Source organism: Oreochromis niloticus, linkage group LG4 (genome assembly GCF_001858045.2).
Source record: "Oreochromis niloticus isolate F11D_XX linkage group LG4, O_niloticus_UMD_NMBU, whole genome shotgun sequence".
NCBI classification, from domain to species: Eukaryota; Metazoa; Chordata; class Actinopteri; order Cichliformes; family Cichlidae; genus Oreochromis; species Oreochromis niloticus.
This window is the reverse complement of record NC_031969.2, coordinates 25207175-25229348: the sequence shown is the minus strand read 5'-3', so window position 1 is coordinate 25229348 and position 22174 is coordinate 25207175. Positions and strand designations below refer to the sequence as shown.

At 38.4% G+C, this 22174-nt stretch overlaps 1 protein-coding gene across 8 annotated transcripts in view; it reads right to left on the bottom strand.

Annotated features, from left to right (window-relative positions):
• Nucleotides 1-708: 708 nt before the first annotated feature.
• axin1 (axin 1) overlaps nucleotides 709-22174 on the bottom strand; it is a 35626-nt gene continuing 14160 nt past the window's right edge. For 7 of the 8 annotated variants that reach the window (XM_025906359.1, XM_019357754.2, XM_025906357.1 and 4 more), the window contains 8 exons: nucleotides 16983-17123; nucleotides 16271-16367; nucleotides 13306-13443; nucleotides 9638-10161; nucleotides 9389-9553; nucleotides 8921-9169; nucleotides 4263-4412; nucleotides 709-4164 (listed from right to left, as the gene is read on the bottom strand). In XM_025906359.1, coding sequence (XP_025762144.1) covers nucleotides 4038-4164; nucleotides 4263-4412; nucleotides 8921-9169; nucleotides 9389-9553; nucleotides 9638-10161; nucleotides 13306-13443; nucleotides 16271-16367; nucleotides 16983-17123 — 1591 coding nt within the window. In that variant the 3' untranslated portion in view covers nucleotides 709-4037. The remainder of the gene's footprint in view (nucleotides 4165-4262; nucleotides 4413-8920; nucleotides 9170-9388; nucleotides 9554-9637; nucleotides 10162-13305; nucleotides 13444-16270; nucleotides 16368-16982; nucleotides 17124-22174) is intronic. The other variant, XM_025906360.1, reaches the window with a different exon arrangement.

Genomic DNA, 22174 nt, shown 5'->3' with positions numbered 1-22174 from the left:
AGCTAATGTGATTTTTTCTCTACCACTGTGTCTTAGCCTACTTTATCCCTAGGTTAGCACTTGTTTTAAGGTATAGCTCCAGAATGTGCTGCACTTTAAATGCTCTTATAGAAATAGTACGGCATTTTTAGCAACCCTATGAAGTATTTATTTTTAAAGTATTCCCCAATTGCTTTTAAATAGTTTTTTAAATAGTTTTTGTAAAAGTTTTTTTAAAAAAACATTTAGCCTCACTGATGCTAACAGTCAATTGTGTATTTTTGGGGGGGATGACAGCCTGCAGTCATTTGAGTTTTCAACAAGTCTCACACACGTCTCCTGAGCAATCCCAGTCCATTCTTCTTTCGTCAAATCCCCCAGATTTAATGGTTCTCTGGCATGGACCTCAACCTTCACTTCACCCCACAGATAAATAAGTCAGGGCTTTGTGCAGGGCAGTCAGTAATGTTCACTCTGGTCTTCTTGAGGCTGTTCTTCACCGGGAGCGACATATGTTTTGGCTCACTGTCATGTTGGAAGATAAAGCAATGACGAATGTAAGTAGCGTCTCTATGCCCAGAGAGCTCTCGCTTCATCTCATCTGACCAAAAGCACTTGGGGTGTTGACAAAACCTTTAAATTTCCTAGCACGGCTACAAATTTTATTGTGCCACAACACTCACTACTATGCAACCAGTTCAGCAAATAAAGATGCAGCGGAACAATTTGTATTGAACACAAGTGCTTTTTTATTGCAAGTATTTATTGGTACCTCGAATGGTTCCCATGCCAGTCATTGAACAGAAACCAGTCCAAGGTACTGAATGTGATGATTGGGCTGCTGGTCAGGGGCAATTTAAGTTTTACATATTTACATTAAAAGGTGGAACTGTTACAAATACTGAATTAAACTCATGGCAATGCAAAATTAAAGCTCGTCCCCATATCCCTCTGAAAGTTACACTAAAGACATCATTAGCATAGCAATAAAGGCACTCTGCTGTTTGTTATGCACATACTGATCTTAAATAAGAGAAGTTCACTTCTGGGACTTTTACAGTAAGACTGATGATAGAGTTGATATTTTAAAAGAAACAATAAATGGGAATTTCAATTTGTTAAATGCACAATTTACCAGGCAAACGACAACAGAAGGCTAATGCACTTCATATATTAAACTTAAATTAGAAATCTAAAAAAAGCAGCATGTCAAGAAAAAAAAGCAGGCATTCTTTACACAAGGTTCCACGCAACAACGCACACAATACAGCACTTTGAATTCAAGGCCCACCGGTCTTTCCATTACAAAGGAATGCACACTCATTATAGCACACTGCTTCAGCACAATGAGGAAGAACAGAAAATAAGAAAAAATAAAACATGGAGGCCTCGAATCTTAATGTCACCTTAGATACCCTAGCTGACTTTTGTTGTGTGAGATATTTCAGTATAAACCTGGTGTCAAATTAAAAAAAGTCAGAAAATACAAACAGGTGGAAAAACACCATAACTACTGTAGTAAAATCGTATTATTCAAATATATTCAAGCCTAAATGTTTTAAACCCTGTTACTTGGATAATACATTTTACATGTTTGTATATTATGAAACTGTCCCACCTTTTTTGAAACAAGTTGCTGAAATCAAATCAATGCTGTAGGCTTTCATTTACAGCTATTTTGGAAATAAGACTTTAACATTTATGAGCATTTGCCTCCTTTTCCTCCTCTTTGGTTTAACGTGTCCCTCACAAATTTACTAAACATCAATAAACATGTCCTGTCAGGCACAATATGTGACTGTTATAAGCTAGAACAGGCTATCGAGTAGACATGAGCTCTTAGTGCAGTCCCTTATTAATTTACCAGCCAACTAAGGACCTCAAAGTTGAAAAGACAAAAAATAAACTTGAAATTGATATTGAGATGCTTTTTGGCATCAAGATGTCCAAATAGATTCTATAATTAAAACTTAAAAATTCAAACTTTAAAAAAAAATTAAAACTTGTTTACCTCAAACAAGCAAAAGTTAGAATTTTAACTGGCAATAGCAGTTTTACACAAGTCAATAAATAATTAGAACGAAAAATCTGCAAAACCTTTAAAGATCTCGTGCCGTTTCAAATGTTGGCTTTATTTTATTTATTGATACTGACTTTTTATAGCCTGACAGTTCTTATGTGAAGTCTTTAATTATATATTTTTTTCTATTTAATGTGCTTATGTTGACTTAAAAAACGCAAACACCTAATGTTTTTTGTTGTTGTTGTTGTTGTTGTCAAGTAACCAAAATTATAAACCAAGTTGCATAGGTATTCACCTTGGAATTTTTAATCACAACTTTTTCATCACTATTATTGCATCCATTTTCACCTGTTAAGTCTAATTTAGGATAAAAGCAATGTAGTGGACAAGTCTTAAAGAACATAGCAATAAGCCACACTTACATGCCAGATACAGCAAAACAGAAAAATACAGTTTACAATAAACCAGAATTTAACCCAATAAAGCTGCGTTACTGTTTTACTGGATTATATATTGAGCATCTCATGTTTGTGAAATGTATGGAGGATATGGTTGTTCTCTGTTACAGTCACCTATACCAGGGAAAACAGTGGCTGAGAGACTGCGACAAAAAAAATAATTGAAGCCACATGCAATAAACTTGTGGTCTTGTTGCCTTGGTAACGGTTGCTTCAACCAGATGCAGTAAGTTGCCGTTTTTAAAGCAACTTTCGTTGGGGTCAAGTTGGCACGCAATAAATCGCCAAAAAGAGAAAATCTGTTCCCAGCTACATACACAGAAATTCACATTAACTACTTACATTCACAGTCCAGCCAGAACCTCACAGATATGAAACACAGACTCCTCCAAAAACAGTGACATAGTTTCTGCAGGACAGTAATTTAACTGCAAAATAGCATGGGTGCTTGACAACCTATCAAGTCCCCTAATGCAAAACGATGCAAGGCAGGAAGACTGACTCAGAATGACTGGAATATGTTTGCAGTCTGTCTGCATTTATAAATGAAATGGCAGATATGTGTCAGTCTTTGCTGATCTAAGAGTGACTGCAGTCAGTCCAACTCAAATCGTGACTGCTTAGCCCTGTTCAAATGGCAGGGGAGATCAAAAGTGGTCACCCACAGGTTGAGGGTGGTCCAAAAGGTGGACCAGCTTGTGGCCATAACTACTTGCAGTCCAACAGCAAACAAATTCAGTGCAATCAGACAGTTTTTTCTAGTTGCAAGAAGGTTGCCGTCCTACTTTTACTCATGTGTGACTGAGCCATAAGACAGACATTATAATCTGTTCTGTATTGGACTTTTGAAATATATTTTTAAATACATTAATAAAATGTGACATTACTGCACTGGGTTGCAGGAATGGGTTCTTTAGAAGCTCTACACCGAGTCAGTAGTATATAATATAACGAACAAGCAGTCTGATTTAATGCCTCTAAATAAAGTTCTGATAAGCGAAGTATTAAAAGCACTTTGAAAGTCACAAACATTAGCATCCAGAGGGCTCTTACAATTAATGAAAAAAAGAAAACAAGAATCAGCCCAATCGAGGATTCGGATCGTCTTCACGAGGGGCAACGCTTCAGCTTTAATTAGGTTTAAAAGTAGCAATTTAAATACTTAAATAGATAGAAAATTTTTGCTGTATTTTAACACAAACTGTACACATCTGGTATCAATACATATAAAAATTACAAGTGCAGTTATTTTAGAAAGGAAACCCTTTGATAAGTCATTATCAAAAATACATAGCATTAGTAGCACTTTTTGTTCTTGTTTTCTAGTAAACTTTACAATGCTACATTACACTCCAAGAAGAAAATGAGATCTTTCTTCTTCAAGTCCAACTTCACTGCAGCCGTGATACAGAAGTCAATGACCACTACTGTAATCTTCTGACTCTGGATCCATCTTTGCAGAATCACTTTTTTCTCTCCTCCTTATCCATTCTCCTTTGTAAAGCACTTCCTCTTCACCATCCACTTTCTCCTCAGTCCATCATACGCTGGCTACTCGGCTCTCTCTTCTTTAAAATTTAGTCAACTTTTTCCACTTTGCCAATGATCTTCTCCTCAAAGATGGGCAGGATAGCGTCATCTTCACGTACCTCTTCAAACACCACCCCACAGTCAAACTCATCGCTTACCTTCTTGAAATAATACCTAAAAAGAGAAAAAAAATAATACAAGGTCAACTTGACTTTCTTCGATACCAGAAGACACCGCGCACATGTTACCCAGTAGCACCGTGAGTCTCTCACCTGTAATTTCCTTTCTTTGTTAGCAGTTCTTTGAACTGGCCCAGCGTGACAACCCTCCCTTTGACAGAAGTCCTGTAAGGTATCAGCTCCTCACAGAAGTAGTACGCCACAGTAATGTTTTCACATGGCTGCTTTTTAGTAGCTTTATGTCTGAAAAGAGTAAAGAGAGATTTTTTTTTATAGAACATTTGAAGTTCTCTCATGTCCAAAGCTATGTAAAACATTTTTCACTTAAAAGACACACAGAGGGAAAAAGTCCACTTTGAATAGAGTTTGCTGAGACTTAGAGGAGTGACAGTTGTGACAAAAAGTTACTGAAACAGCAGAAAAAAGACGAATCAAATTCATGGATTGGAAAGGCTTTTTTTGCTACAAACTTGATGGTATAACTTTGTCTGTTTTCTAACAAACTAAATTCAAGTTACAGAAAGTTTCAGATATAAACTGATTTTTGTCCGCAATTTATAACCTGCGATTTCATGATGAATCAAGGCCAATAATCACAGCTGAGAGATGTCAATGAATAAACAGCTATCATTAGTCAACACGTTACTGTGGGAGTGCATTTACATAGCATCGCATCCATCTGGCCTCTAACAGATGGCAAAATGCAGGTGGCCGTTTTTCCATCGATCTAAACACACAGCTTTCATAATAGGATACATACATTGGTTTTGATGCATTCATATAAATACATCTCTGCCGCATGATTTTCTCTTTTCTGCAAGAATTGCGGATGCAAATTAAGCCTGATAATCACAATTTGCTTCCAAAATCCTCATCCTTGTGAGTCACAGCTGGTCATGCAAACACGACATGCATGCTTTTGGATTCAGTGTCACATTTACCAAAGATGTCATTATCCACCTCAAATATGCTCCCTCAAGTAAACATCCATAAATCTAGTTATAAATCACAGAAAGATTAGAGAGAAGATACTTATGACTGCAGAATTTCTGTGAGAACCAAGCCTTTAAGCTTCTTTAATAAGACACTTCAAATAATCTAATAACAGTACACAGCACAAAGAGCATAAAAGCTTCTGAGTCTGAAAAGTGAAGAAAATCGAATCTGTAGAAATCTGAGGCAAAACTGCTCTCAGCTCTGACCTCAGTCAACACTTTCCAGATAAGTTTAGAGCAGCGGTGTCAAACATATGGCCCGTGGGCCGGATATAATTGTATCAGGCGAGTGAGATAATTTCATATGTCAATTATTAATGGCCCATTGGTATGTGCGAGCCGAATCTTCAGCCCTGCTGAGAATCCAGGAAGGAGTGGGACTTTATTTTGATGGGCACACCATTCGGCCAATCACATGCAAAGACCAACTGTGATCGTACCTTTATGGGAAGCAAGAAAGGGGGGCACACGTTCTGAAGCCAGCCAGTATAGACATACAGGCCAGGTACACAGAAGTAAACTCAAAAGTGATCATCAAGGTGCATTTCAGTGATATTGGAGACTGCAAAGCTGATTGCAGAATTTATTAAATTAGGAGATGCCTAAAGTGATTCCAGTTTTTATTTTGAGTCATTTTCCACCGTGGAGGACAAAAGATGTCAAACATGTCCAGGCCTTAAACCTCATGTGTGTTCTCCATAGTAGGAGAAAATGCATAAAAACACTTCATTGAAAGCAACTTAATTTATAATACTGAATATTACATAAAATAAACTATATACAAAGTGTCTTTGAATGGCAGAGATGCAGGAATATCTGCATGTGGCACAGAGCAGTGGCTCAGTGTCTTAACTTGTTTGATCTGCTGCTCACCACAAACAAGCACAAGCAGACATTTTGGACTTTTAACTGTATTTTCATATTTTTTCCAGCTTTTCTTATTGATAAAAACCTCCCTTGTGGTCATTCATACTACACAAAGTAATTAAACAATAAATAATCAAATTACAGAATATTTTCTGCTTTTCACTATCTACTATAGACATTTTTTTACGACTACAGCTGAAAAAAAAGGACAGTCTGGGCAATGAGCTAACAGAAGTTGTTTTGTAATTTTACACATTTATTTCTTACAATTTAAGTCCAAAGAGTCATGCTGACAGATTTCTTTCTTTGTCGCAGGAGCCTTTTCGTTATCACGTAGAAAAACGGACATGGAACTTCTTTACACTGACAGGAAGGCGGAGTTTCACTGGTCCGGCCCACTTAAGATCAAAATGGGCTGTATGTGTCCCGCAATGTAAAACGAGTGTGACACCTCAGGTTTAGAGGCTCCGTCATTTTGGGTCACAGTGAATAAAGTTCATTTTGTAAAATATGGCCCATCTAAAAGGGCTCATATGCTAATGAATCGTGAATAACAAGCTCAGTTTCAAAATATTAACATGGTGATGACAAAACAATTTACAAGAAAATAAGTGACAACAGTGGCTACGCCCAGCTTTTATACTGCCAGTGATGCAGGGTTTCCAGTATACCCCCCAGCCCACAGCCATCTCACCAAAAGTATCAGAAATTATATATTTATAATTTAGAATTATATATAATTATAATTCCTAAATACTATTATTATTATCCTATTATCCTTCATATTTTCTGTATTCCAATTTTGCTGTCATCTTTAAGTAATTTCTTTAGAGGTGTGTACTGGAGTTATGGAAAGGTCCGGTCAGTAAATGAATCCCAGTCCTCGCAAATCTAACAGGAGGATTCGCCCACTGGTGGTGTCACGTAATCGTTCTTTCATCTGCAGTTCTCATGCTCTTCCTCATCTGTTAAGCAGCTATCAGGCAGTCAGACATTAAACAGAAATACGTGTTTCTCAAATAACCTCAAAAAACAGATCCTTTCTGTAATACTCTAGCTAGTCTGCCGCTCCGGGAACACAGAAAACATACACTCCTACTTCCTCTGTGATCTAATTTTTTTTGTGGTCTTCACAGAAACTAATCACCAAAAAAATCTGATGTTCTCAGCCTTCAAGTCTGATCAATTTATTTATGAGCAGTTGAGGAAATGATAAACCTTATACCATGAAAATATTCTTCCCATTGGCTGCCACATAAAGTTAACAGTAAAACCACTGTTATTAAATCAGTAACAACACTGCAAAAGGCAGTTCTGCAGGAAAGTGCGTAAAATGTGCTATCTGTCCATTAATTTCCACTGACTTAACATGTCGCATACAATGTTAAAAGCTATTTGTGGAACACAGTGGACGTACTCGGGCTCGGAGAGCTCGCTGTCTGAAACTGCAGGTACAACGCTGAACTGAGCCTGACCAGTGGTGGTCAAGTTACTTGAAAAAAGTAATCAGTAACTAATTACTGGTTACTTCCCCCAAAAAGTAATCCCGTTACTTTACTGATTACTTATTTTCAAAAGTAATTAATTACTTAGTTACTTAGTTACTTTTTAAAAACACGATTTACAACCTGAATAGGTGATAAAGCAATGGATCTTTCAACCCAATTCTACTTTTTCTGCATAATCCATTATACAAAATGTAATCAAATGGAAAAGTCTCTTTTTAAAACTTGTTTTATTAGTTTTAATCTTTTAACTTTATGCATCAAGCAAAAATGTAATTATATGCAACACTGGAAGAAATTTGTTTAACATTTAAACCTATTTTCTGCACATTCCAGCACATAAAATAAAATATTTTTTTGTGTTTACACTCACTCTTTCAAAAGATGCAAGTAAAACACAGCAGAAAATAAATAAAATCAAAGACTAGCGGTCCTGTTGCTCTATTTTCACCTGTAAAGCAGGAGTGGGGTAGGTGGAGGTTTGCCCTGGTGCAGGTGTGCTGCGGCGGTCAGTTGAAGAATCCGCGAGTTTCTCTGTGAATTTCCCATTACAGTCGTAGCGCACTTGGTGCTTGCTTGGAAGTTTAGGGGGTTTTTTCGCTGTAAAAAGAAGTTTTCTTCCCACGCACAACGGACAGTGTTTTTGTCACTTTTTATGGAATCAAACTCAAAATAAGGTCAGTACTTCCACGCTTTAAACGCTGCATGCTCATACTCTCTCCCGCACTCGATATGTTATCCATTGTTGATCTGCACACAGCTGTTGTCACGAACGTCGCACTCGCTTACGTCACTGTCATGAGACATTCTTGCAAAAAAATCACGGTTTTAGTAACGCAGTAACGCAGCGTGCTTACGGGAAAGTAACGGTAATCTAATTACCGTTTTTGCAATAGTAATCCCTTACTTTACTCGTTACTTGAAAAAAGTAATCGGATTAGAGGATGGGCCTGACTGCTGTGCGACCCCTCTGGATCACCTCCAGCACATACCTGAGAGACCAAAAAACCCCAGTGGTTAGACACAGACCAGCTTAAAAAAAAAAAGAGGTGCACGGTCTAAAGCTTTTCACTAGATAACAGGGAAAGGGCTGGCTTTCTCTTTTGTGGCTTAACTAATATATATAAATTACGATCCGTGACATTCAAACCCTTTTCAAACGGATTACACAAGCTTGTCTGTGCCTCTTAAATCTCTCAGTATTTCACAATATATCTGAGATTTATATCTGCTGACAGCCAGCAATGACTTAGTTCCCAGAGCCGAAGAGGGGAGCAATTGTCACAAGTACGACAGAGCAGGGTACAGATATGGCAGAATATTATATTCTTTGGAAAAACTGAAGAACTAAACAAGTGGACATGAGTCATATCTGTTCTTTTACCTTTGCTTAGGCTGCAATGTTCCAGACTTCATCTTCTCCTCCTCGAGTCGCCGGCAAACCTCCTCCAGCTGAATGAGGGGGCTGGGAGCTGGGTTGGGCGGCATGGTGGGATCCTGGATGAAAGGGTGAGATGGATGCACATTGTTCCGCAGCTGGCCACTGATGCACGGATGCATCGACCCTGACCGCTCTGTTGAGCCGAGGCGGGATCCTTCATGTCCAACAGTCCTTTTGGACCCAGTGGTGCTCCTATGATGAAAAACACATCAGGAATTTATTCCTTAAAATAAGGAAACATGCTTATCTTATCTTAAAAAAAACACTCGAGCAAGAAGAACCAATATTTTAAACCAAGAACACAAAAGCACTGGTGACGTAGCGGCATGAGCACATGTCTAAAATGTTTTAGATTTATTTAATTAAAAAAAGGAAAAAATGCATATTTTCCAATAAAAGGTAATCACTGACCCATATGGGCTTCTCTTATGTTGAACCATTTCTTTCTGTCCTTCCATCAGCCACAAAAGGATCTTCTGGTTTTTCTCCATCTCCTCTCCAGGCCCCGGCATGTCGTAAGGCCGCAATTCCTCACCTCTCTTGAATGCTCTTTTACACTGGGAGCCACCTCTCCCGCTGTAAAATAGAAAATAAATAAGTGATAAGTAGAAAACAACAGGTATTTTTCATGTGTGAATTCAGTTTTACTTAGTTCCTTACATGTACCCTGCATACTCCATGGGGTTGGATCCCATGCCGTCTGCATAGCTGCGAGACTTTGATCCGTAATGACTTGACTCGATGCTCCAGGGAAAGCTCCCATGCACATGCGTGACTAAATCAGCCTCCACCTGCTCTTTGGGCTTGCCCACGCTTGTGTGGTGGCTATGGTGTTTGTGGTGGTACAAGTGGCTAGTTTCTCCCTTGAAACCGTGCCTGGATGGATGTTTACTCTGGCCTGGCAGCCCAATCCCTTTTATCCCTGGGAAACCGTCTGGTGAGCGCAACTTTGGAGAATGACGACCGGTTCCCGGCGACTGGCAGCCCGGGGTCTTCATGACTCGCTGCACGTGGTCGTCCAAGATGCTCTCTGGGTTTTCTTCATGAGCATCTCCGACAAAAGGACCGCTGTAGGTGTTGTCAGCATAGCGGGGGTTGTAATTCTGTGAATAAGCACCAGGGGGGAACCTGTGACTGGATAATGATGTTGCTGTGGCCATCATGACTTCGTCAGCCTCCTCTTCCTTTAGCACAAACACACAAACACATATACACACAATGTAAAAGATAAAACCTTGAAATGAAAATCTAGATAAAGATAAACACAAGATATAACAGAAAACACAAAGAAGGGCAACCTAATTTATAAATAACGTATATATTCTCGAAGCATGGGTTACAATGAATATTTAAATAATATAGCAAAGAAATACAAAATATGTAAACATGCATTTTATTTATTCATACATGTGCACTATCAGCATAATTGATGTTATTCCACCAGGCTGCAGCTGCAGTACTTATTTCAACCTGCAGATGGCAGGTTTAACCTTAAGTTGAAATGTGTGTTGTCGTTCTTAATGCAGCAGTGTGGAGACAATCTATGAATACAACCGTTTCAGTACGCAAAGAGCATATTTCTGTGGCTTCGTGTCATGACAAGTACAACTGCTACAGCTCGAGCACTGACTGACTGGGACAAAACTCTCTGACAGACCCGTCTCCAGGGGGATTTAAAGGGTGGGGTGCTGCAGGCTTTCATAATAGGTTTTGATAAGCAGGCACTGTAGGAAGTGCAGGACGTGCAATGTTAAACGGAAAGAGTGAATGGAGAATGCCAGACAAGAACTGAATGGTCATGTTGTTATTCCTATATGGCCCAGGATCTCACGCCTCTGTTAACAGAAATACTTTATTCTAAATGAAATACTGACACATAACAAACCATGATAACACATGTAAATGTAAACTTCTAGGAGTGTAGTGTCTCTAGAAATCCACACTTGAGCTCGAGCATTTTTATTTGATACTCATGGTTGAAAAAATAAATCCCTATCAGAGATTATCGATCATGACAGGATCACGAATGATATATAATGTCCCCTCTTCTAACTTGTTTCCACATAATACTTGATGTGAATGATCTTTAAGCTTAGCACTAGCATGCTTCACTACTATACAATAAGGCCCCATGGCTATTTAAACAAAGCAGCATTAAGCAAACGGTAGATTTACATGAGCACTTTAAAACTATTTCTCCACTTATTCAAACACATGCTGTTTACACCAAACCAAAACGAGCACCTATTTACAACAATGGCTCACGACTTGTGGTTAAACTTAGCTAAACTGATGACACAGCCATCATGTAATCCTACTGCCCCCTGTAATCTCAACAAAAAAAAACAGCTCCACAGTCATGCCAGCAGGTTGTCCAGAGGGACAGTAAAGACCTTAAGCATTCAGTTTCACTCTCATAATAATATATTCATCATAATCCCCCGGGGAAATTTGTTTAAAGAGAAAACATTTTATTGTAGGTGGAGAAATGAGCACCATACGCCTTTTATTTTGCATCCTGTATAAAGTCGGGAACATTTTGGCAGAGAGAATATCTATAGAGGTAGAGATAGATTTCATTTTTAACCAGCACAAGCTCAAACCTTTCATGCCAGTTATGTCAATAATTAAATAAACCTTCAATAGATCTTCACTTGTAAACATGCCAAACCATCTTTTGAGCGCTGCCTCTGTGCTCGCCATCCTCTTACTCCAACTGTGTGAAAAGGAAACTCAGCCTGTTCCTACATGCAGTTAACTTTCTCATGCCCACGGCTTTCTTAGATGCAGCTGTATTGCAAAATATGACCCATGCAGCCAAATATTTTTTGGCAGGTTTTTAAGTAATTGATGTTTTTTCACATCTCCGCGTTCCATCCGGATATCTGCGCTAGCTCAGCCCACAAAAAATCCACACAGAACAATGAAGAAGAGACGAGCAGATATTTCAAGCAATCAATGAGAGCCCTGCTCACAATCTTTTGCCAATAATTTACTTACTCCGTACAATAATTACATTATGTGAAGTCCTAATCACATTTTGTGCAGAATGCATGACGGAGCTGTGGAAAGCTGAAAAGTTGCATTGTCATGAAATCAGATTTTGGATTTTTTAACAAGATGGCACACCCTTAAAAACCGAATTTCATAACTATATCACATTTTAATGCTTCTGATATCATCATTTACAAGCTAAAACCCAAGCTCACATTTCCAAAGTATTACTTGATGAATGGCGTCCTCGCCTCCCGTTTCCAAAGGCCAAACCCTCAGCTGCGTGATGGCACCTTCTTTCCTTTCATACCTACCCACATAAATTGCCTGCCTTGAGACTTAATACTTGGCACCGTACACTGAGGGAGATTTCATTTGTGGTTTCAGGAACCATTTCATCACCATTCAAGTGACATCAAACAGGCGGCTCACTGTTCCAGGCTTACAAGTGGCGGCATGTGCAGGTGCTCCATCTGATTCACAGACAAAGCCAGATTGCTGACAGGCCAAGGACAGAATTCTCCAAGTGATTCATAATGTTTTTTTATTCCCTATTCAAATGGTTGGCCTCATTAATTTCATTAAGGCCAGGTGGATTTAAGTCTCCTTTGTTACTGAAGACTTAAAGCTCAACGGCCGAGCACACACCTCACAGTCTGGCTCAGAAATAAGCATCGGTAGTATCTACTGTTACACTTCAACCAGCAATCTGCTTTTCAATAAGCTTTCACAATCTATTCAAGTATTCTTTTATTAAAGTAAACCAAACTTACTAAATTGGGAAAACAGAGCTCTTTGATTTTACCATTTGCACTATGAGGACTTTAAATTTGATCTTTAAAACCAGCCCTTCATGTTGCAATCACAAACAATCTCTGACTCAAGCTTTGCAAATGAAAAAATTTTAAGTTTAAAGTTGTTTTAAGTTTAGTTCTTTAGGCCACTGTACTGCATTTTTCATTATTAGCTGACATATTACTGATGATAAAGCAAATAAAAAATAATTGTTCCTTTGCCCCAAAGCATTTATACTTCAAGAACTCATACTTTAATTTCCCCTATCCCCTAAAGTTCTTCAGTTGCGTTACACAGTAGTAGCAATATTCAGCTCCTAACACTTCCTCACTTGACTTGAATATGTAACTAATAGCTCTGCACTGTTGAGACTATATTAGAGGTCATTCAGTGAAAACGTGGTTCCATTCAGCCTGAACCTCTGTAGAAACTGCTAAAGGATGCTTCTTATTCATATCAATTAGACAGAATTAACAAAATACAGCATCTGATTGTTCTTTCAATAGTACACGCTGCTTCAGAAAACGGAGAGAACATACCAACTGTACTCTCTTCAGTCGCTCCTCTAGTTTCTCCTGAGCCTCCCTCTCCTTCAGTACACCCTCCAGTCTCCTGATCAGCTCTGCAGCAAACCTTTCTGGCTCCACGTGTATATCCTTTGGAATCCGGTTTGGGCGCTGGAGAAAGAAATGTCAAACTGTAAGCACTGCTGCATTACTGTCAAAGCCACTTCAGCAGTCCCAGGATGTTTTCCCACCTTGGCCTCCAACATTCTTTCAGCAATCACATTAAAGTGATTAAACATAAGCAGGAAGACATTAAACTAGATGGTGTTGAGCGTTAAAAACACCAAAGGGATAATAAATTAAGTATTAGCGAATGTGCCACAACTTTACCACTAAATATCACTAAAGCTGATGGGCTTTTTTTCAGTATGCTTCATTCGCTGCTGTTAATTCTATCAAGGTAACGCATTCTGTGTGACTCTTAAAATGACTTTGCATCCACTAATCATCATCTTGCAAGCTGATTGGTGTGAACTATGAAAAACCTTGAAATAAGTATTTACAGTAATTATTTCTGAAGATCTGGGTTTGCTCCCCAGCAGTAGGGACTCACCAGTTTGGTATCTGAATCATTTAGTCTTCAATTCAGTTAAAAATATTTCATTGGCAAGTGTCTTGCCATATTGTACAAAGACCTTTTACAGAAGAATGTCCGGGCAGCACAACCTTAAGCTTAGGAGAGGTTGACTGATGGAAAAAGATAATGACAGAAAGAACATAAATATAAGAACTGAATGGTAAAAATACAAGAAATGGTCAGACGTTAATCTTATTGAAGTTTTAAGGCATGAACTAAAAATATTAATGATAATTTTAATGAGCTAAAACTGTTTTGTTGGAATAAAATGTTACAAAATTATTCTTCTACATCTGATCAAATTTGTGCTGCTTAAGGAGGTTCTCTGACTTCGATGATGACATAAAAGTTAAGATAACTCTTAATTGTCATTGCACAGTCATACCTCGTACAATAACGAAATTGGAAAACTGTCCCATGTCGGCACTAAACACAAAAAAACACAACACAGTGAACCTTAAAGTGCAAAAAAGGTATGAATAATAAATTAAAGAATGAATGTTCATTGTGCATTATTGCCCCCCACAAAAAAAAGCCCAATGAGGTAGCTAATCAGGTCAGCTGTTAGCACTGATTAGGGCTATTGCCCTGTTGTAAAAGCTGTCATTGAGTATATTTGTGTAGTTCATATATTTAACTGCCATGAAGATCAAACCACATTTTTGCATAAACACAGTTATCTTTGAAATACATCACTTACATTATTTTACTTACTTACATTATAATACATATATTTGATAAAGGTGTCTTTGTTTGTCAGGACATACTGTAAAGAGATTTAGACCAGATTTAATAACGGCCTCATCCTACAGATATGTGACAAATTCAATTTAAAGCAGGAATGCTTGGTCACTACAGTGAGGGGGATCCACCAGATCTGTTATGCTGTGGGAACATTTTTCTGGCATAGCTGGGCCCAACTACACCCCTGCTTTTCCGGGTCTTCGTCTTTCATGTCTGTCATGATGGAAGTAGTCCGCTGAATTGAAAGACAGTCATGCGTAGGTCTTGTGGGGGTTGGGATGAGTATCAAAATGATGTAAAACATATGCTACTGCTTTCACTATAGGCATATTTAAACCTTGTTAACCGACTGCAGATTTAAGGCAGCACGCCGCAGTCACAAAAACTCTAAATGGAGGCTTTGGGAGAACTCTCCAGTAGAGTTCCTGGGACCTCGAGAATTAACACCAATGAGCACTAAAGCTGTTGTGCCACCATGTATTAGCCCAACACCTTAGAAAGACAGTTAATGTTGTTTTTTGTCCTTTTAAATAGTGTTTTAAATAATATTAAGCACTGCATAATTTCCTGGTAATTTAGTTGAAAAACAAACAATATTTCCTCATCTTATATCATAAGTATGCTGTACTTTTAATACAGGCCAGATTATAGAATGGCTCAACCCTGCCCAATTTATACATATATTATACTGTAAGTACTTTTAAGTGCAGTGCAACTAAAAAAGGACAATGGAGTAGATACCTGGAAGATAGGGAAGGTTAAGTGATTGTATAATACGACCCATGCCTCAAAAAGTAGTGTACCCACCATGTAAAAAGGGGGGAAATATTGTTTGCTCTTCCACTATTGCTAAGTATTTAAAATTACACACTACTTCAATTTATTTCCTTGTTTGATTGTTTTTTTTAGTGTACCTACCTTTAAGTATTTGTATGTTAATATAATTACATTGTCATTTCAAATAAAATATGCTGAAATTCTACTTAATTACAGGGGAACTGCAACTTTAGTCTTGGGTTGTTTTATAAAGTGTACAATTTCTTCTCCTGTCAGTGTATGCAATTATACTGCAATCTTACCTATTCAAAGCTGTGCCCCCCGATTTGAATCCAGTAAGTGCAAAAATAACTTGACAAGAGACTCATCTTTAAACATATTTAAAACATAATCTCGGTTTTTTCTTATTAAGAAAAAACTGAAGAGTAATTTGTTAGGGGTAGAGATTTGGGCTCTTCTATATAGTCAATTCTTACATCTTAATGAGAGGCTGGATGAGGCGTTTTAATTTGACGCTTTACTCCAAGGCCTAATTAGAGCTCGAGTTTCCTACCAAGAGAGAGCAGAAGCTGCAGAGGGAGGCATCAGGCTGTCACAGGGAAAGGTTCATGTCTACTAGGCTTCAGCGCACGCAGCTTAGGAAAGCATCAAGCTGCATTTAGACAGACTACTCTTTCACCATCAGCTATTCTTATATTCCATCACAGGCCCCGCGACACAGCAGAGCTTAAATATGCACATCTCCAATGGCGGAGCAGAGAAAAATAAGCCAGGAACCGACAGCTAAAGGTGTCGAGGCAGAAATGGAGAGAAAAGGGAAATAACCCATGAATAACTCACTGGAATATGAGGTAGTGGCACTCGCCCATTTGCTCTGGCACTTTCATGCATCTCGCGGCGATGCTGCTTGCGGTATCTGTAGGGTGGAACCCCATCTCTGGAATTAAACAAAGACATTTTCATAAAACATGCTCATGAATAAACAACAGAGGCAGCTTTGAAGTTGAAAGCTTTTCACAGAATTTGTGCCTAAAATGAACACCTAGAAAGTGATTAGTTAGTAAAGCAGGACAGGTATTCTCACAGGCTAACAGTGTCCCTTCTGCACAAGCGGCATTGCACATTATGGTCACATATCACGTGCGGAAGAGTGTAATTTTATATGATATTACTCATTCTGGGTTTTTTCCTGTTCTGGAAGTCTTGGATCAATTAGCTGATAACAGCCTCTAATCCATTTAGCTTCAAAAACATTTTTGTCCAGTTGTGCAAGCTTTGAAGCTTCGTTGGCTGAATTCTCCAGTGTCATCTCTACAACTAAAAGTCTTTATTTTGCATATATTTATTCAAAAGCGCACAACTTGCTATGACTCAAAAACACTGAAATCCAAGTTGCACTAAAATATATACTATTCCCACATATAAGAGGATCCTGTCTTTTATTTTAATGGTGAAGGTAAAACTGTTGTTGCCCTAGAAGTTGTAACCTGCATAGCCTTTTTTATCTGGTACAACTGTGTGTGAAATGTTTGGATGAAGCCAAAATACATACACACTGCTGTCCGTAAGGGAAATGGTGTCTGCGTCACTGGACATGCTCTGTTGCTCACTGTCATTGGCGCTGGTGGCAGGAGCCATAACATGGCCAGTGTTGACGTAGTACGGGTTGATTGTCTCCCGACATGGTGCATGCCTGGAAAAATGAGGGGGAAAAAAGAAAGGAGAAAAAAAACAAAAAAACAGGAAATGCTGAGAAAAGGGTAACAAACAGAAGTAGACTGAGATATGATAGGCATCTTCATAATAAGATGGACAAAGGTTTTTTTGGATGATTTCTAAGGTGGTTAACATAACAACATAAATAACAATTAGAAATGCTCTTGTAAAACACCAGTCTTCTGGCCAAGAATCAGTTGAGCTGAGTGCATTAATGAGAAGTCAGTGTTGTTTTGTTTTTTGTGCAGTATAGGCAGCAGTGTGCTGTCTTCACAACTTTGAAGCAAAGAATAAGGGGCGGGGGGGGAGGCATACAATTTGCATATAAAAACAAATCAATACATGAATGAATATTTGTTGATTGATTGACATTTTATTTTGTTTTTTTTAACTGAGTTTGCCTCAAAGTAAGGCTGTAGCAGGATGGATAAAATCTATGTCTCTACACTTTGGACTTTATTTATTTTAATTGTGTTTGTGCCTGCAATTTATTTTCTGTAACATACTCATTTAAATGTTTTCCACCTGTCAGAAAGCTCTATTATGATAACAGAACCTGCAGCTCTTGTAGCTGGATGAAGATTTCTATCTTCAACCACAGGGATGAAGATAGAAGAACACGAGAGTCTTTAGATTGAATTCTTCAGATTTGCTTAATTTTTTGTCATTGTTGGCATAAATGAGATTGGATTTAAGTTCATATAGGCCCACTAATTATACACAACTTAGATCATTTGCAAATACTGTACAAGTTTGACAGTGAGCCTAATACTAGTTTATATCAATCCCCTGACCCCTCTTGACCCCTCGTGCCACCTGACTGCCAGTGATTCATATCTGAAAAATGTCTGGCACGAGGAAGCAGAGGCTTCAAAGGCCATAAACAGCCATTAACTGCGAGTTATGAGTGACTCTGTTTGTTCATACAGTGTAAAAGGTTTTTTGTTTTTTTTTGCTGCTGTAATATCCTGTCACTCGCACTTCTGTCTCATTGGCATGGCTTAAACAAACAGGCTCACAACCAGAGTAAAGTAAGAGCAACAGAGAGCAAGATAGGCTAGCAACAGCATTTTTGATAGCATTTCAGCATGTAAAATTCTACCCAGCCACTTTCTTAACGCTGTGACCAAAATGCCCTGTGTGCCCTGTGGCTCAAATCAGAGTCACAGGGCACTGGGGCCTATCTCAGCTGTCATAGGGCAAAAGGCAGGGTGCAACCTGGACAGACCACCAGTCCATAGCAGGAACAGAGAGATAACCATTCACGCTCACATTCACACCTACGGACAATTATAGGATCACCTTACGTGCATGCTTTTGGACAGTGGAGGGAAGCTGGAGTACTTTGGGAGAACACAGGAACTTGGAGAACATGTAAACTCCAGACGGCCTGACCAAGGATCTTTTTGCTCCGAGGCAACCGTGCTGACTGCTGCACCATCATGCCATACTCTTCAAATTCAATACCAGAGTATTGGACAGTCAAATGTCGGTGTCAGCCAGATCCAGATGCAATTTTTCCTCATAGATTTAATAAAATTTAGGGAGACTTCTTTTAAAACCTTTTACATTTTTAGAAAACCTTTCTATAAATGAATTATACATGCAAGACATCAATACTTTCTTTTCAAATTCCAATTTCCTGAAGTCCTTTTTTCCTTGTTAAGAGTACAGAGGGGCCAGAGTTCAAAACAAAATCACTGCACTCAATTTCATTAACATTTGGCTTATAAATATGTTATAATTATGAATAATTATAATGCCAGGTTAGCGAAGGGCTAGTACAAGTACAAAAATTGCAGTCTATCAAAACTTTTAAACTGGTAATTGTGGAGTATGTGGTAACATTTTTGATACAACTGAAAGAAGAAAAGGTGTTATCTGTTTACTAGTTTCTTAACCCACCACCTCTGTTCAATGATGATCATTCACTGAGTACATAGATGCTTTCTTTAAGGCCCCTTTTCTCGCCACTGCAACATTGTCTCACATTGCAGTATTCTCCTGAATGATAGATGTCGCAACTCAGATAATACTGGCACATAAGTACTGATATACAAATAGAATAAGCCAAACAGAAGCAAAGATTTGGCTTTGGAGTGGGGGTTTTTTTGCAAAGTTTTGGCCACAAATTCTCAAGTTTTCAAACAGTTGCAACATCTTCCTCTGTATATCTGTAAGTCTCTGAGCTTCTAGGCTGGAATATCATTAAAGTGGCCGTAAAAGCCGACACGATCGTACACTCCTGTCTTCAACCCAGCTTCGGCGCCCGGTTACAAAAATCGAGAGGTGCACGACCTGACTGGCTGAAGCACCACAAAGATTTTGGTATGCAACACAAGATGTGACGTCAAAATCAGCACACGACACCCGCGATAGCGAGCATAGGGCCATTAGTCATATTGAACCATCTCTGTCACCGAACACTGAACACTCATCTCTTCGATACATTCTCGAAACCTGTGCATTTCAGCATTCTTTGTAATCCAGGAAGAAAGCATGGGTGGCACTAGCAGTTTAAGATTTTAACTTGAAAAATGCAATACAGTATGTCAGTATCTCTATCTGACTTGAACAATATAAAAATTGTGACTAATATTATTATTCCATGTGCAACTCAACTTTACTTAAGCCTGGAGATTGTTGTGGGGTGGCTTTTAATATTACTCAGAGGCAACAACAACTTTCATTCAAATAACAAATATAGTGAAGTCATGCCTTTGAAGTATAACTTTAACTTTAACGAGAACAAATCTGAGTTGTTCACATTGCAAAAATCTTCCAAAACATTAATGCACATAAAGGCTATTCTCTTTCAAGTCATCTCATTTCTTAAAGCTGTTCTGAAAGACTATTTAATGTCTCTTGTTGCCTGTCTCTGAAGAGATCTGACAAAACTGCTGTAAGATTTAGTTTCACAAAAACCCAATGGGTGATGCTTTAAAAATGAAATGCCTTTTTGTAATTCTGGCCAAATGCTTGATTGCTGAAATAATGATGTGGAAATAAGCTCACAAGTGTGTTTCAATCACAACTTAAAACCTCTTTATCAGTTGCCGTGTAGATTTTCACCAGCACATGCCTGAAATGCCTGCGGCAGAAGCTTTTTTTTTCCCTTTCTATATTTTGGATAAGATTTCAAACATTCATATTCTCCAACAGAGCCTTTTGCATTCTGCAATCTGCAGATATCAGCTAGTAAGAGCCTAGGTGCCCACAGTGTAGAACGAATTTGGAGAGAAAGGGTAGTAGTCATGCTCACGGTATTTAACTGACCAAATGGTTATCGGGATTTGTTCAGTCACAGACACATAGTACAGGGCTGTGTTCAATATTGCTGCAACAGAGAACCTTCTATCTGTAAGGTATTCTATGTTCGTCAGCTGATGTAAATTCCTGTCCCCACCATCATACCGCTGCCACTGCAGGAACAGAGGTCAAACATGGCAACATTTTTGTAGTCTGACAGTGATGCAAATTGAAAATTATACATAACAGCAAATTAGGCAATTGCGTTAAAGTCTTACAATGTAGCTATTTAAGTTGTAGCAATAACCGAACAATGCTACAAGTGCTCCTTGTGACGCACACCAAACATGCTTCTGTTGGCCATTTTTACTGCAAGAGTCCTTAAGCCTCTGCTTAAGCTGTAACCTTAGTTCACACTAAGTTTTAGAAGTTGACTTCCTATCAGCCCTTATAACAAATTTTCTATTTCTAAGCTGCTTTTGTTTAATTTAACAGGATTATAATTCCCTTTGCCTTATAATCACAAGCATCTAGATCCTGGTCTAAATACTCAGAACCTACCAAAGCCAAAAAAATATCACTTCTTTCTGCCAGTCTCTCGACTGCTGTATGTTGGAAAGGTTCCATGCATAAAATATCACTGAGATCTACCCACATATGTCCAGTACATTCTGTAATATAACAAACCTTAAACCAAAGTTTTCTTTGCCTTGATACAGCTCAGAGCTATTAATTATTATCACTATTATACATATTTAAAAGTCAAGGAAAAGATCACCAACAACCTAAGGACAGCCTATACAAAAAAAAGAAAAAGAAAGAAATCCAAGTATTGCATCAGAGAAGAGTTGTCTTGTTTGATTAATCAGACTTGGTCTTCCGTGGCATTTCCAGTTCACTTGTGCAGACATTACCAAATATAATAGCACATAGCTACAGGTAACTTAATAAACCACCAGTTCTGTTCAACTGTTAACAATGCAATCAGAAAGATCAGCACTGGAATAAATACTGTGAACAACAAGAGCATGTGCAGGAGCATGACAGGCATTGGTAGTTTCAGCTCAAACACAAAACAGTACACCTCAACTCCACACTTGACTGGCGCTAAAAAGCCAAGACTTTGTAGACCTGCACATGGGTATGCAGCTGATGTGCGTCAGAGTACAAAAACTGAACTTTGTCCCAATTCTAAATAATACATTCCACTTTTTATTAGCATATTTTCTTTGACTTTAAGCTGCACTATTGACCATTTCATGTACTGAAAGCTTGCAGCAGATGTCCAAACTGAAAAAAGATCATATAGGATTGTGCATTCCAACATGTCATGTTGTTGTGAAGATTTTATTAATTTTGTGATTTAAAATTCAAAAAGAATCCCTACTTTAAGGATCTATTAACAGCCCTGGCTAACACTAAAAAACGTTTGGGAGCCCTAGACTAAACAGTCAAACATGATTTTTGCAATATTTTATTATGGAGCCCTCATATACAGAGGAAAGGGAAGGCAAAGATTACAAACTCAAGGGTCAATGATTTCGGAAGAACTCCTCCTTAAACAAAATCAATGTTTAACTCTTTCAATACAAAGTCTGTTTCAGTGCCTAAACAAAACACACGATTATTAGAGCGCCCTCACAAGAACCACAGAGATTTCTGCTGCAACCTCCAAACAGTTGGTAATGCAGCCTTATTATCTTCTGAGATTTGTTCACCACCATAAGTGCAAATACTTAAAACTCTCTTCACACAGTCTTTGCAATCTCCTGAGCTACA